This window comes from Schistocerca gregaria, chromosome 6 (assembly GCF_023897955.1).
Source record: "Schistocerca gregaria isolate iqSchGreg1 chromosome 6, iqSchGreg1.2, whole genome shotgun sequence".
NCBI classification, from domain to species: domain Eukaryota; kingdom Metazoa; phylum Arthropoda; class Insecta; order Orthoptera; family Acrididae; genus Schistocerca; species Schistocerca gregaria.
In genome coordinates this window covers 134,915,771-134,933,104 of record NC_064925.1, presented here as the reverse complement: position 1 = coordinate 134,933,104, position 17,334 = coordinate 134,915,771, and the positions used below count along the sequence as shown (strand labels likewise).

At 40.3% G+C, this 17,334-nt stretch overlaps 1 protein-coding gene and 1 pseudogene across 1 annotated transcript in view; one reads left to right on the top strand and one right to left on the bottom strand.

Annotated features, from left to right (window-relative positions):
• Nucleotides 1–467: 467 nt before the first annotated feature.
• Nucleotides 468–585, bottom strand: LOC126279172 (5S ribosomal RNA; annotated as a pseudogene).
• Nucleotides 586–863: 278 nt separating this feature from the next.
• The window catches only part of LOC126278372 (uncharacterized), a 538,771-nt gene continuing 522,300 nt past the window's right edge, over nt 864–17,334 (top strand). Inside the window, exon 1 of the mRNA XM_049978444.1 lies at nt 864–1,228. Within this exon, the coding sequence (XP_049834401.1) occupies nt 1,150–1,228 (79 nt within the window). The 5' untranslated portion in view covers nt 864–1,149. The remainder of the gene's footprint in view (nt 1,229–17,334) is intronic.

Here is a 17,334-nt window from a genome sequence, read left to right as displayed (position 1 = left end):
GTTTGACACCCTACCCCCCCCCCCCCCCCTTAAAGTCACAGGTCGTTTTGTTCAAATGGCTCTGAGCGCTATGGGACTAAACTTCTGAGGTTATCAGTCCCCTAGACCTTAGAACTACTTAAACCTCACTAACCCAAGGACATCACACACATCCATGCCCGAAGCAGGATTCGAACCTGCGACCGTAGCGGTCGCGCGGTTCCAGACTGTAGCGCCTAGAACTGCTCGGCCACCCCGGCCGGAGGCCGTTTTGTGTCTCACAACAAACCGAAGAAGCACTCCGTCTTCAGGCCACAAGTGGCACATCGGGACCATCCGACCGCCATGTCATCCTTAGATGAGGATGCAGATGGGAGCAGCGTGTGGTCAGCACACCGCTCTCCCGGTCGATATGATGAAAGAAACCGCTACTATTCGGTCGAGTAGCTCCTCAGTTGGCATCACGAGGCTGAGTGCACCCCGAAAACCGGCAACAGCACATGGCTGCCCGGATGGTAACCCATCCAAGTGCCGGCCTCGCCCGACAGCGCTTAACTTCGGTGATCTGACGGGAACCGGTGTATCCACTGCGGCAAGGCCGTGTCACAAGAAACCTACCGTCAAGAATATTGGGTCGGACGTGACAGGTTTCGTGGCAGTGGCGCGAAAGCATTCTTTACTACGTAGAACAATTGTGCTGTGGAAATTGATATCGAGTAGCACAGCGCATGGTTGTGCAGTTCTCGTGGAGTTCTACGAGTACGGGAAGGTTGTCGGCATTGGTCGCATAGATCGTCGTGCTATGAGTATGGGTGACGAACGACGAAGCGCGTTGTGCCGTGTAGTTGTCTTTGGAGCACGGAGCAGTTGGCAGCAGTGGGCGCATAGTGGCGCGCGCAGCGGCCCGGACGCCGTGCGGCGGAGGCGGCAGTTGCGGACCGCGCGGGCGCGCACACCGGTCCACCCCACACCGACGCCGCCCCCCGAGCCGCCCCCGCCGCTGCCGCCGCCGCCGCCGACGCGGACACAGCCGCCGGCCAGTGGCAGCCGCGCCGCGCTCCGCGGGACGACGATGCGTGGGCGGTCTGTCGCAGCAGCGCCGGCTCGCGATCGCGCCTGACACTCTAGTCTTTCGGCGAGCACCCTGCGAGTGACAATCTCCTGGCGGGCATGGGACCTCGGCCGAGACCGGTCCTTCTGGCGGCTGCGCTGGTTGTCGTTCTGGCGGTCATCCGTGGCAGCATAGTAGGTGAGTGTACGGGTGCCGTGGAGAAGCCTGCCCGGCGCCAAACCGACATCGCGACAGTGTGTGGATTCACATGTACTGTATATGCGCTATCGAGATCGATGGTTTGCCTCAGTCCAACTGCTCTCAGATCCAATAGTACTTTGCCGACAGCAAATTGACGTCCTAAACTCAGTTCTCTGAAATTCCCTGCTCTGCTTAATATCACTGGAACGTGTAATTTTTCCTCCTATATATGTAATTATGTAGTTTTCAATTCATTCGAGCAATCAATCATTCATAGTAGGAAACACAGTCATAACTCACTCAAAATGATTCAGAAATTTTACTTGTTAGAATGAAATCAGGCGATGAGTCTTCTTCTCTGCAGGTTCGTGTTTTGCGGCAGTCTGCTAGTCTGTACAAATAAACTGCCTCGTATTTTTGGGAGCGTTGTATAATCAGTCGGGAAGCCACAGATCAAGCGGATATTTGGCTTTGATGAAGTTTAACCTTCCGAAGAAGTAATGGAGCTCTTGGATTATTAAATGCAGGTTCGTATCCAGTCTTTCGGAATTTCCCTTCTGATTAACAACTATGCAATATATCGATGAATATCGTTAATTCTCAAATGTCAAATAATGTAAATTGTTACACACCTTTTGTATGAAGGAGGAATATTATATATATTGCAGTATATATATATATATATATATATATATATATATATATATATATATATATATATATATATATATATATATCCCTCTTATTCGTACAATTTCGTATCAGTTATCTTTCGTCATAAATCTCAATATTCAGATTACAATTCTTCGAACAATGCTCAGGCTAATCGGCACGAAGACAAGAAAATTAGTAAACGTCATTCAAAGGTAGAATTGTATCAGCATAATTCAGTGAATATAAAGAGATATTACATACGTAAAATTTAATGAATTTCTACGCCAGAAGAAAACTCCACAGTGGTCGGACTGGACCACGGCCTGTATTTTATTATCCGAAGTTGGCCGGTATCGCAGAATACAGTAATTTTTCTAAAAATAAATGTGATTGTGGTGGAAAAGCAAATTATTCCAAGAACCATCACAGTGTGTTCTGCTATCAACAAAAATATCATTCTTTTCACAAAAACTGTCCAGGTCCGTGTACGACTCACACTCTGAGGATTCCGTACAAACTTAATTGTAAGTATCTTCAACATTTCGCGGTCCTGTCAGCAACTGTATAAATATTAATTTTAATTTTAATAATGAACAGCCTCATTTGCACCGTTTACCTAGAATTTACCTAGGTTTCAGTCGGGTTAACCCAACCTTCTCCAGAAAGTATCTATCGTTTTAGCTTGACGATGTCCACTATGGACTAACGATAGCTACTGTTATTTTGAAGACGGTTGAGTTATCCCGACTGAAACCTAGGTAACTTCTAGGTAAACGGTGCAACTGAGGCTGTTCTTTATTAAAATTAAAATTAAGACTTAATTATGTATAGAAATACTTCATCCATCCCGGAAGTCGAGAAACTCGACAGTTTTCGCCCATTGTCGACATTAATGTTGGCAGCATATCGGTCAACGGGAAGTAACCTATAGGTTGTAATGGTGAGATTGCATTAAAATATGTGACATAAATGGCTGTACATTTCGGTTTCTTTGGCTTAGAAGCTTCAGATTTTTACACCACAAACGGACCATACACAGTAGCATGCGATTCAAATTTCAACTTGATACGTCCCCCCATTCTTGAGAAAAAGACATCTTGACAGAGGGTCGGAGAGAGGCCGACATTCGGGATAATAAATAACAAAACAAAAATTATTTCATGTGATATAATTAGAAATTAACACATTTCGGATAATTTGCTTTAATTGTACAATGAAACATTGTTTCCTGCTAAATTTCATGATGCCAGGCAAATGGGATGAATACTGCCGGTCTTGATGAATGAGTTTCCTAACATAAAAATAAGTTATATGAATGACCGTATCTTTTGATTGCATTGATTTAGGAGTTTATTTGTTACATCGCCAATGGACAACTGACCTTAGTATGTGACAAATTTCAACTTGATATGTCTTCAGTTCCTAAGAAAAAGAATTTCTAAGAGAAGGACAGGCAGACAGACACACAGAAAAATGGACGGACGGATAACAGAGTAATCCTATAATGGTTCCGTTTTAACGAACCGAAGTACGGAGCTCCGAAAAGACCGTTAAATGCTAATTGAGTTATATCATTATGAAAATCAGTTGAAATTTATTAACTATTGTAACTAACCACATTTATTATACCTTCCACTACCTGTTTCAGAAAATTAAGTTTCCATCTTCAGATGGACGTATGTTAATTAATAAGTCACATATGTGTTGCATGTTTGTCGTTTGGGTACTTTTGGCACTGTTTGGCAGAAAAACAAGGTAAAAGTATTTTATTACGAAGTTCAAAGTTATATGGAAGTTTTGATTGAATATGGGAGCAACAACATAAAAAACTGTTCATCTGTGTAATAGAAACCTTCACAGAAGTTTGATCCTTGTATTAAAAGAGATTTTTTTATTTCTCCTCTGCAGATAGTGCCCCAGGTTACCCGAAATTCGTACCAACAATGCATACGTGTGTTATTAAATGACATAAACACTCATGATAACGCTTTGTGGAAAGTACAATGCAATAGACGGTGCTGGTTACATCAATTTCTATTTTCGATAGGAAAATAACTGATATATTAAATTTATTAGTGGAAAAATAACTAATTTTGTTTCCCCTGCACCATTAAATATGACTGATTAAATTAATGTAATTAATTAATTACACTGAAACAGGAAACGGTGGTATTGTTCGTTAACATTTTCACCTAGAGGTAGAAAATTTTACTAAATTAATTCTCAGTGCGTGGAAGCGACCTAAGATTGAAGGTAGCTAAATTGTATTATTGTGACAGGAACTGGTATTCTCACTTCAAAAAAATGGCTCTGAGCACTGTGGGACTTAACATCTATGGTCATCAGTCCCTTAGAACTTAGAACTACTTAAACCTAACTAACGTAAGGACAGCACACAACACCCAGTCATCACGAGGCAGAGAAGGCATTCGAACTACATTTATACTGATAAGATTCGAGAAAGAACGAAGAAGGCAGAGTCTGTTGAAAACTATTACTTGAGGGAAGTGTAGATTGACGAGACATTTACTAAAGCACCAGCCAATAGTTAATGTACATACATGTATTACCTAGTCATCTGTACTCTGAAATTCACAGTGTGTTCAATGGCTGAAGGTAAACGATATCCTCTTTTTTTCGTTCTTCGTGTTCCATTTGCGTATGGTGGGGGAGGAGTCTTTATGCTCACCAATTTCTGCAATATTTCCTTCGTGGTTTTCAGTAGTATATAAGTTTGGTAAAGTAATTTAATTCTTGAGTTGCGGACTGTCTGTGTTCTGAAAGTAAGGGACGCTGTAAGACCCAAGGATTGTTTCCGCAGACTACTCTATCGCAAAGTTTCATTCAGGAAAGAGACCATGCAACATTTTAATAGTGAGTTTTCAAGTGTCATTCGATGTGAAAACACCGTTTCGCCTGTGTATACATTCGTATGTATGTATACGAGGTACAGATCCGTGGTCAGTTATAAGATTTTTATCTGTCGCTTATCACTACTTTCGACTCTGACATTGTTGTAGTGAAAAAATGCCTAGATGCACTTGGTTCGGTGTCCACGTTAAATTTCAGCCTGAGTAAGGGAGGTCAAAGATCGGAGGAGAGCAGTGGCCTTACATCTCCTGTTGACACAGTGGAGTTTAAAGCAACCTTGTTGATTAGCTTTTATGTTATATCGTGGTGGATGATTATTATATGAGTCCTCAGGTCTAGTTACGTATTTAGTATCGTCACAGCCGTATAACCAACGCTCAGCTTCAACAGTAGTTTCCCATCATTATACTTATCTTCTCGTTCAAACTCTGAATGCCAAACTTCAGTTTAGTTGGTTCAAGAGAAACGTAAGAAAGCAGACTTCTCAGCCCAGCAGTTTTAACAAAACTGTCTCAGTGCGATCAAATAGAAACGAGCGAAAGAATCCATCTTTGAGATAGAGAATTTTACTAAACTAGTTCTCAGTGCCCGAGAATGATCTAAGGATAAAGTCAGGCGTGCTTATTATGTAATATACGTGCTGGAGTAGGATCTCTTTCTCCTAGCATATAGAAGGTAGCTGTAAAGAGATTCAAGAGTAAACACAGGATAAATTGTCTGAAGAAAGCCATTATCGGAAGAAACTATAGATTTTTAAGACATCTGCTAAGGTATTGAAGAGTATTTGATGAACCATAGCACTATACATCCATCTGTACTCCGAAACCCCTATTGCGATGTGTTGCGAAGGGTACACGATGTACAAATGGTTCAAGCGGCTCTAAGCACTATGGGACTTACCATCTGAGGTCATCAGTCCCCTAGGCTTAGAACTACTTAAACCTAACTAACCTACGGACATCACAAACATCAATGCCCGAGGCAGGATTCGAACCTGCGACCGTAGCAGCAGCGGTTCATGATTGAAGCGTCTAGAACCGCTCGGCCACAACGGCCGGCTGCACGATGTACAATTGTTTTCCATCCTTCCTACTCCGTTCGAGGATGGTGAGCAGGAAGAAATGTCTTTGGTATTCCGAATATCTCACTCGTCCTCTGGATGAGGTGTAGAAGCTCGGAGCACAATGTGGTCCTAGATTGACGATGGGAAGCGGATGAGTTTTGAGGGTAATGCATCCCTTAAGAGTAAGGTACAATTTTTAGAGACAGCAAAAGAAACAGAGGAACACTCTAACAGTGGTACACGTCACTAGAAGGATCGATTTCACGAATCAACCTTCAAAGCCGTCCGGTGTGGCCAAGCGGTTCTAGGCGCTTCAGTCTTGAATCGCGCGAGTGCTACGGTCGCAGGTTCGAATCCTGCCTCGGACATGGATGTGTATGATGTCATTAGGTTAGTTAGGTTTACGTAGTTCTAAGCCTAGGGGACTGATGACCTCAGATGGTAAGTTCCATGGTGCTCAGAGCCATTTGAACCATTTTTAACCAACCATCAAATTTACGCTTCGGTCCACTGCACATTAATGATGCTGAGTGCTGTCGAAGATAGTGATGCTAACCAAAATGAATTAGGACGAAGGTTAGGCTTCAGAATTTCGCACACTGGTCTGGACAAGGATTTCGAGAAATAACTAGCTGTGTCCTGGTACTTACTTACTAACTTATTTACTGCTTCTTCCAGGATTAGGCTATTGCCCTTTTCTACCCTCCGTTTTATTACCATCTCTTCATGCGTCGGCCAGACCTCTCTTCTTCTGGTAAGGTGATATAGGAGGTCAGGCTTAGGAATTGTATTGTTCTCCATTCGCAAAATGTAGTTGTCCATACTTCTCTTTTATGGGAAATTAATTCATTCAACGAAAATATATTTAATTTATGCATTATCTCTTCATTAGATTTTTTCTATTGTACGGAATATCCTTTGAATGAATGGACGAGCCTCATTTTAGAAGACTGTATTTTGTTTCTATTTTGTTTTACACATGAATGTGTCGTGTTCGTATATCCTTGGCAAAGTCATGGCCTTATATTTGAGTCCCTTGTCTCACCTTCCCTTCAGTGGTTCGCAAATTTTGCTGCATACATACTGAATTCGATAATGCTTTTTTCCATCATCGTTGAAAGGTAGTTCATAACATAGATGAGTGAAACGTGAAACTTGCTCTACTGCTTGATCTTCAATTATTTTGGCTCTAATTCGGTATTTTTCTTGCTGTGTCACAGCTGTTACTTTTCTCCTAGGTATCCGAAAATTGCAACTTTTGCAATTACACTTAGCATATATAATGACTCCTGAGGTTGCACGTGTATGCCTGCATCTACATCCACATCTACATACGTACTACGCAAGCCAACTACGTTGCGTGGCTTAGTGTAACATTACCACTGCTAGTCATTTGCTCTCCCATATCACTCTCAAATAGAGCAAGGGAAAGGCGCTGCCTGTGTGTGTCTGCACGACCGCAGACTTCTCTTATGTTATCTTCTTGGTTGTTAGGCGAAATGAATGTTAGCGGCAGAAGAATCATTCTGCAATCTTCGTCAAATGCCGGTTCAGTAAATTTTCTCACCAATGTTACTCGAAAAGAACGTCACCTTCACTCCAGAAATTCTCATTTGAGTCCCCAAAACAAGTGAAGAACCACGACATTCGTCTTACTTGATTTTCGAGCCGGTCGCTGTGGCCGAGCGGTTCTAGGCGCTTCAGTCCGGAACCACGCTGCTGCTACGATCGCAGGTTCGAATCCTGCCTCGGGCATTGATGTGTGTGATGTCGTTAGGTTAGTTAAGTTTAAGTAGTTCTAAGTCTAGGGGACTGATGACTTCATATGTTAAGTCCCACAGTGCTTAGAGACATTTGAAATTTTTTTTATTTTCGTAAACAACGGAAGTCGGAATGATTGGATGGGGACTGAAGTCCGCTGTTTTCTATTGGGTCAAGCACTGCGCTCCCTGATCGATTACAGGTAAGAGGAACCATAGAAACTCGGAAACCATTTAGCTCGGTGCTAGAATGTTTCATGGATCTGCGATGTCTCAGTGGTCGAATCGTCGTAGTTTGTAATAAAAGTAACGCATAAGCTGAACGTGACGAAGAAAATGGATTAATGTTAATCTATTTTCCAAAATCAGACTTAAAATTGAAGAAATGATATTTTCCATGTCGTCTTTCAATCTGTTTAGTAATCTGCAATAGCAATTTCGGCTAGTACGCTGTTCTTAAGTAACAAATCAGTGTTAAACAAGCTAATGTACGTTCATTCCTCTCACCGTGTTTACGTGTTTTGTGTCGTACACGTATTAGAACGGGATACCTCGCAATACACTGAAAAAATGACGCAACACTCTGTACAAGAGTGAGCATCAAACCATGAAAAAAAAATCACTCTTATTTACCACTGTGCGTGCATCAAGTGAGTCAAAATTTAAATTTTGTACTGGTGCTGAGATAGTTACTCATAGTTGAAGATCTACTTGATTATCATAATAGAATTCTAGGTTGTGTTCTCGGTGCTTGCCGGAAAACGTGAATTACATACGGTCCGACTTCTTCAACAATACAAATTTCTTTTGTTTTGATTAATTTAAAGCCTGCTGGCCGATGTGGCCGAGCGTTTCTCGGCGCTTCGGTCTGGAACAATGCCACCGCTAATTTCGCAGGTTCGAATGCTGCCGCGGGCATGGGTGTGTATGATACTCTTAGGTTAGTTAGGTTTAAGTAGTTCTAAGTTCTAGGGGACTGATGACCTCAAATATTAAGTCCCATAGTGCTCAGAGCCAGTTGAACCATTTGAGAGCCATTTAATGGACATCAAGTTTTGTTGTTGCTTAAATTACGTACGTACTGATATTTTACTTTCTTTACGCAAGGCACAGGGGACATATAATGTATAAAAGGGCAACCTACATATATAATGTAAACAACAACATAATTTGAGGTTTATTTATATCTAAACCTACATAAAAATGGTACTTATATATTTGAAAAACAATAAAACCCCTGACGACACCACATCTGAGATGAATGACATTTGAGAATTAAACAAAAAATGTGTTCTTGCAAGAAGGCAGACACTCTGTAATTAATTATGATGTCCCTAATGTCTGCAATCTCTACTTCCTCCTCAGCCTGTAAATAATACGAGTGACAGACCGGAGTTAGAGCTGCAATTCTCAACACAAAGTATTGCTAAGCGGCTATTATAGTAGATGGGCTGTCATAGGTTCCTTTCCCAAGAGCAGTGAGAGTGAATAGCCATCAGTTGGGATTGACATCTTCAGAATTCGTGTAAAAGCTCGTCTAGATAAAGCTGAAAGGAGAAAAATATAATACGCCGACCGAGAAAGTCATGTTGGAGTCAAGCTTAACTGTTTTAGAGAAAATATTACGGATCTGCTCTGTGGTGTGGAGGTATTTTTCTCGGCGTGTCGATCTTCTCGAATTAATAAGCAAGTCAATTTACGGCGCTCCGCAGAATTTGAGGAACCACGTTCTCTCTTCCCATCTCGGGACGATATTAGACTAGCTGGGCCAGAATTTCAATGAGGCACTGTCTGGTTGCGAAAAGAACCCCTTCTGGAAATTCTGCGCTGTCTTTCACGACATTTTGTTAAATGATTTATCACACATGTTAGTGGCGGACAAGGATGTTGCACTGAATTCGACTCTTTCAGGACCGGTGGGCTTTCGTTACGTAAATTTCCCTTCCAATATTTACTTTTTTTGTTATGTATTACATTTTGCAGTGCACTGAAAACGACTCTTATGTTCTGAAGCCACGTGCAATAACAAATTTGTTACTTAGCAGTTTGGCAGCTCCAGTTTCAGAGGGGGATTTTATTCATCATCACAGATGACGGGTTGAGAGAGTCAGATAGATCTACGGATAATATTGCAATTAATTTTACATTTTAAATGACTATGGAATAGTACTGAAGCAGCTATAAAAATCATCGTTGTTATCTGAGACACAAAAGGCAATCAAGACGATTCTGAACGATTATAGTACAGCCGCCAGAAGTGCTCCCGTAATTAACTGGTCTCAATCCGTTTTGGGTCTAGGGCAGCCGACGTTTTGGAGCCTGGCTCTCTGCATTTCCCCAAACTGGCAGTTTGAATACGGTATGACATGATGCATATGTAAATGCATTCGTTAGATGTCGAGGTAGAATTTTAATGGGGCAGTGGCAATTACTAACGCTGGGGAAATGATTGTCCGTTGCCTAAAAAAAAAGCTCAGGAAATGGATACCTGCACGGTATATTCTGCGTTTAATATGTCTTGTTCGTTCGGGGGCATCAGGTTGTTAATTTTCCCGTTTTATTCTTGTTCTGTTTTAAACGCACTTGATGAAAAATTTCAGTGCGTTAAAAATGGAAACCACTAATAATAATTTTAATAAGGAATCTGTATGAGGTTAATGATCAGGTTCCGCAATTTTTTCATCTTAGAAGTGATTGGTACCCATTTTATTTCCGGTCACAAGGCGTTCAGCCAGAGCTCAGGTACACTGTTTGCTTACAATGAAATGAATACCCCTAGCTGCATACAGGAGTTGATATAAGTCAACGGGGATACTTGAAAATGTGTGCCAGACCGGGACTTGGGAACCCAGGATCTCCTGCTTACATGGCAGAATTAGTTCGGGGCGGATATCTGATGACACCAGTTTAGGTTCTTCGTTGACGTGTTCACTCAGTTTTTTGTTACAGAGGGTAGCTACCGTACCGGCATCCATCTGAGCCACCGAGGACATAGAGGGTAGTGCGACTTCAGGGACTTATCTCTGGCAACCCTACCGTAAGACCCACATTCCCAACTTATTGTCCCGCACTATATTCATCGTACCCCTGCCCATTATATTCATTACTCGCGGCTTTTTGCCGATTCCCGTAAGAGTTCGGGCACTGTTTGTGCATACGCACAGAACAAGATGGTCAAATGGCCTGTTCTTTCGGACATGTCATATACACTGTTTACTTCTTGAAACTTCGGTAACAGTTTTTGTGTTATATGGTGATGTTCTTAACAGAGAACATAGATCGCCCTAACGTTACTCTGTCTCATAGGTTGCTTCGTCTAGCGACCAAAAAGTAGGCACATAAAAATTGAATATAAATTAACTTTAACGCTCTGCTGCTACTGATGCAGTAATAATTTCTTTTTTTTTTTTAATTTTCCATTTGACTCATTGTTTGGGTAGAAAAGACCACAAGAGGCCGTGCGGGGGCAAGGGAAGCCCGAGCTGGGAAACAAGTGAGACAACTTTCTATTTCGGAATTTCCGTTACACCATAAGGAAAACTGGATGGTAAACCAGCAGTGCAGTCGTTGTTTATAAGCTTAATTTTGTTTTACTGGGGGGGGGGGGGTGACGATGGAGCAATACTTGAATTTATGAGAGACTATTATTTATAAGTTTGGGAAGTGGAGAGGAAAAAGATATAACTGTTGCATGTCACGAATGTAACGTAGACAAACTAACCGAAAGCATATAGGCGGCGTAGAACTGTCAATCACCCATTCTTCAGTTGAAACCTCCGGGATGAGTTGAAATAGTCGATGTATAAAATTGGAGGTAAACCGGCTACTGTCACTAAGACTCTCCCATTTATAGAGCGGGTAGAGGATACTACCATACGTCACGTGATGTCGACAGCGTTACTATCTCAGGATGATATTACCATAAGCCGTACAAAATCATTGATTGTCATTCTGTTTGCGGAAATTCGACGTCTAAGCTTTATCTATGAACTCACAAAATGACTGACCTGAGTATTCGTAGGTTTGTATAAAGTATCGTATAATCTTTTATTGGTTGGCTCAAATCTATATTGCACTTGCTTAGGATGTCTCTCCCTTCTTGAATTTTCTTCCAACGTTTCATGTAAAACATAGCTTTTGCTTGATATAAAGTTTTGGTATTAAGTTAACTATGCTACCTAAGTCGAATGAGGAATCGTTTTAAGTTCTAAAATTCTCCAAAAGCAAAAGGTTTCGTAGATTCCTTGTAAATTTTCGCAAGTACTGGTTATTACTCGCTAATAGTTACTGCTTTGCTGTGCAGTGTTGAAAAAGAATATTCTGAAATGGGTAAACGAAAAGCTACTGCACCGGAAAGACATTGGATGTCTATGTTTGCAAACAATTTCTAGTGCAATATACAAAGTTTACTCTTACATCATAGACTCCACCTAGATAGATTAGTGTAAAAATAATAGGTATCTAGTAATGGCAAAGACGTTCTCGCACTGTCCATTTATGGACTTTGAAAACAACTCAGAGAAAGAAAGATTTCACATTTCTTTTTATGATAAGTGGAGTCTCACCTGCGTTTCTCAAGATCACAGTTTAGCATATAACGCTTGGACAGCAGAATTAGCAAGACAGGATCCGCGTCTAGCAACTTTTATCTGTTCTGTTATGACACACTGACTGTTAACAGAGGAGATCTGCTAGTATTAAGGAATAAGTCTCATAGCCTGTGCAGATCATAGTACAGCGGATTCGGAGTGCACGCGTAACCCTTCGATTCTACTCAGACTACGTAATTTTATTCACACAGATTCGTAGAAGACTGCCAATGTCCTGTCCCAGTCAGGTATAAATTAACACTCGAAGTTTCATGACTACTTCCACGTTCTTCGCAGGTGTCGAAAAGGATATTGGTACTCTCTAAAAGTTCAGTCATCAGCTTAGTGGGCACACCTAGAATACTGAGAGTCAGTTTTACAAGACCTGTCGTGACTGACAAAATGAAAACTTAAGAAGACAGTTAGCGAGGAGATTCCTAATATCAGAGTGATAGCTAAATGGTTTCTTCACAATCACCGGAAAGTCGAGAAATATATGTAACACAGTACTGATAAATATAAAAGTAAGCAAGAAAAGTATTAAATTAATGTAGCTGTACCGTCATCAATTTTATCACCATCATAATCATCCTCTTCTTCTTAAGGCTATGTCTTGTAGCACCTACTGTTCTTCACAGCCTTTTGTAGTCCTCGTTGCTTCCTCATTGTTCTTACTTTTCGTTTCGTCCAAAAAATTGCTAGTCCCCGCTTGAGCGTACCGACAGCGTATAATTCTAAATCGCTGGCTGATATATCGTTATCTTCACGGCGACGTACCTGGAGTAAATTCAAAGTGGTCGCCATCGTCGTGTTAAACTGAGAGGAAAAGAAAGCATTAATTACGTTTCGAAGCTGAAAATAACGATTTATTAAAATAAAAAGGTTAATTGCACTTCCAGTTTTCAGTTAGGTATCAAACTGAATCCGTGTCACGCAACAGGTATTACTCTCTCACAAACCGCCGTGATTAACATACCTTCCTCTACATGTAACAAGCCTTTGTTGCACATCACAGCCAAGCTGCATCAGTTCTTTTGTTTGTGTTTAACATGTGCAAGTCTTTGAGAAGTGATCGTGAAATTAAAATTTGGCTTTCGAAATAATGAGACGAGGTAAGTACCATTAATAATAAATATATGGATTAATAGCCGCTACTTGTACTCGGCAAGCGTCTCTGTAAACTGTAATCGAAGATCAATTTTTTAAATAAAAGTTTAATCTTTCACGCGTGTCCGGTAACGAAGGTGGTCAGTTTTGCATAAATTGCCTCAATGAAAGGACAGCGGCTGTTTTATTCATTTTCAGTTCACTGCAAATGCGCAAAATTGTATTACTTATTACTTTTGATAGTACTGTGTACTTAACAATAACACAAAAAGCAACTACCGAGACGCCTCTTCCATTACCCAGATAACCGCAAGTTGTATTATATACAAAAAAATCCAAAATTAATCATTTCCTTCGAAACTTACTTTATTGCTATGAGTTTTCAGCCATTAGAATGTCTTCTAATCTACGTCAAATAAATGCCACCCACCTTATATTATTTAAGAAAATAGTTAATCCTAACTGCGACTACGGCGTTGTAAACTAAGATATCACTAATCAGCATTAAAATTGAAAATTGATGTGTGCCGCTATTCATGTCCCTAGTTCGCTTTCGCATAATCGAATTATTCTTCACTGCTTAGAATACATACTATATCAGCAGATAGGAAAATCCGTTTTTCACTCCTGCATTTTATAATTAACACTAATATTAATTTCTCATATTCAGCATTCATGTCATTTATTACGTTATGTACAATATTTTACCGCAAGTCGTTTGATTTCTGCACCAAATAACATGTAATTTAAATTGCAAAAACGCTGTTGCCCTAACATTCATGACAGCATGCCGCCACCTATTGATTCCTTGCAAAACTTTGACTACTTGCCTCGTAAAAGTCTGCCGGCCGAGGAGGCCGAGTGGTTCTATGCGCTACTGTCTGCAACCGCGTTATCGCTACGATCGCAGGTTCGAATCTTGCCTCTGGCTTGGATGTGTGTGATGTCCTTAGGTTAGTTAGGTGTAAGTAGTTCTAGATTCTAGGGGACTTATGACCTCAGAAGTTAAGTCCCATAGTGCGCAGAGCCACTTTGAAAAGTCTCAGATCTGAAGAGTTATGGCCGCCACCAGTGCTTTTAACTCAACAGCCTGCCGGACAGATGACATTATACTCATATTCACGGGAAAAAAGATATAATACAGTCAAATGCATCAATTCTTAAAACTTTTCACAAATTTGAAGCAGAATTTAATGAAAACAAAGTTACTAGCGCTATTTGCATCTTGGTTACAGCAAACTAGCAACACGAAAGACTTTTCATCCACCTTGACTTCGAAAAGAAAAAAAAAAATTAAAGCAAACGTCCTATAAGTCCTGTTTACAATTATCCCACTAATTTATTCAAAAGTTTTTTCCTTTAATTGTCTTAATTCAGTAGTTGGTCTGTCTTGATCACTTCACGTTGCTTACCTTTCCTGACGACCTGCCACTATGTCTCCCCCAAACACCGAGTGCCACTTGTAAACAGCGCCCAGCTTTCGTCGTCATGCGGCCGTGGCTCCCGAACGAACGTCGAGCTTATCGCTCTTTATACTAACATAATTTTTACATCTTTGCAGTAAAGTATGAGCGAAATATTCAACTCGATGTCTGTCAATAACACACGTCTGTGATTCTGTCGACGAGTGAAAAACAAACTTCACTAAACGCTTATAACGTTTCTTGGCACCCAGTATCAGGTTGGCTATCAAACGGCTTCCAGTGGCGACAAAACCACGTTTCTTACTATTTAATACAAATACTGAACGAATTGAAAATGTTGTCACAATCTAGTCATTAAGATCTATGATTTTATGTTAAAGATTCAACAGAGTAAGAAAAGTGTAGGAGTTGTAGGTGTGTTTATGTTTTTAGGCAGCGTAATTCACCGACTGCAAACACTGAGAGTACATTCATCCAGTATTTTACAATACGAGCAATAATCAACATCCAACGAATTTGACATTCTTAATTTAAAATCTTTACGAAAGTTTTTCTACTTCACACTCCACAAAAAGTAATGAAAGGAGCCAAGTGTATTGATTACAAACTTTTTCGTTGTTCATGGAGCAAAACTTAGCAGAATGCACAAACTTTTAATCTATTACTTATTTATTATTGCATCTATTCACAAAACTTTTTGTAGACAGTATCCTCATATACCCTGAATATACCTGCGAAATTCTGTTATTGTAACAAACACTGTTCGGGAGATATGACATCATGGACATAAAGATGCATCACCAAAACTTGCCTTTATTTGGAGCAAATTAACCAAAATATGCGCGTCTAGCGTTTGACAATAACACCACTTAGCGAAATTCATTGAACATAATTTTGAATCTTTTCCAAACTTTTTGTCGCTTGTGTTTTTAAAGTCAAATATTTAAAACGTTAGTTCAATGGTAAAATAACGAGAAATTTGAAGAATCGGCGTTTAGTGGATATTTACCAATAATGTACACTTGAGCTGAAACACGAGATGCAGTTCAAAAGTGAACCAAACGAATACATCTTAGCCCCTTTAAGACGAGCGGAAGCATTCGAATAAATAACTTATTGGTCCAATTTGGGATTAGATGTCTGTCATGCCACAGTTGTGATTATTGTACTAACAGACCTTTTTCTGATTTACGTTCAGCACCTGTTGTGTAATCAAAGTCCCTTAGTTACTATGAAGTTTGTGTAATACGGGCGACCTCGATCCAAAAAGTCATCATCTCTCTTGATTTATGTTCTTCCGTCAGTCTGACCCGTATGGAACTGAAGTCCCACATTTCACAGAGGCTAGGGATAGAGGACTAAGATATTCAATGATCAATGTGAGCGCATTATCTGATGATACCGGATCATATTTAGCGTTTGAGTTTAATGTCAGCACGTTCTTGTTGCATGCGGCTAGAAGTCATCAACTCCATTTTTCACGGTAATGCCCTTCTTTGGTGTATAATTCGCCAATGAACAGCGCCAAGCACGGGTTTCCAAGATGGCCTATAAAACTACAATGTGGGTAAACTGAAACTGAATTTTTTATAACATTTCTCCAGTAAGTACAGCCGGTATGAATCAACTTGACTCAGTTACACTGAATTTTAAGAAATTGCGTCAGTTATGAAGCGTAGGCTTCCGCCGTCGTTGTCGCTGTCAATAAATTTTATATATTGACAATGTGGTCTATATCAGTTATCTTTAAATAGTTGTAACATCCTTGCCTGCATTGGATTTAAAATCTACGGTTTTTGGTCGTTGTTTGTAGGTGAGCTTACTGTTGTCATATACACTGTGTTGAAATTCAGCTTAAGGTACAGTTCTAGTCTGTAGCCTGGATATAATTTTTCTGTACATAATTGTTTAATATGAGTGTTCAGTAGTTCTTTAAGCAACTAATAACATTGACCCAATTTAACCGAAGACATTTCTGTTGTCCGAAAATGAGAGCAATTGATTTACACTTTGAGCAGTTTGAAGCGTCGTTTCTATAAATATTTCTCAAATAAGACAAATAAAAGCCTATTTCGATAATGTCAGACACTAAAAGCTTTATAGCATTGGGAAAAATTTAGATTTTGTTTTGTATTTTGAGACTTCTGACTTATTAATGTTCTGGAGTTTGCCATCGTTATCACATGATTTGGAAGCAACACATAGTAGTAGTACGATATAAAATGTGTATAAGACGGTCGCGGCGTTTCCCTAAGACAGTATGCCTATGTCGCTTATTCTGATAGACACCGACTGTTCTATGCCTAATGCGACACTAAAATTAGACATTCATATTCAAGGTGCGTTATTCACCAGTCTTAACAAGTATGTTAAGCTCTACCTACCGCCGCTAGTTTCTTCAATTATAACGTGCCTGTTCCTAGTTACTGGGAGCTGTTTTTCCTGTTTGTACTCTAATTTAGTTGATGTATCTGAACGCTTTGACGGTGGAGGGTACATCTTCTGTAGTGGTTGTCACGTACATAGAAGACGCATTTGGTAAGGTGCTGGTAATTTCAGAATAGTTATTTATTGGTCAGGTTACAAATATGTTATACATGTCCGTGAGGTTGCATTGCGGCACACTTGGAAGTGC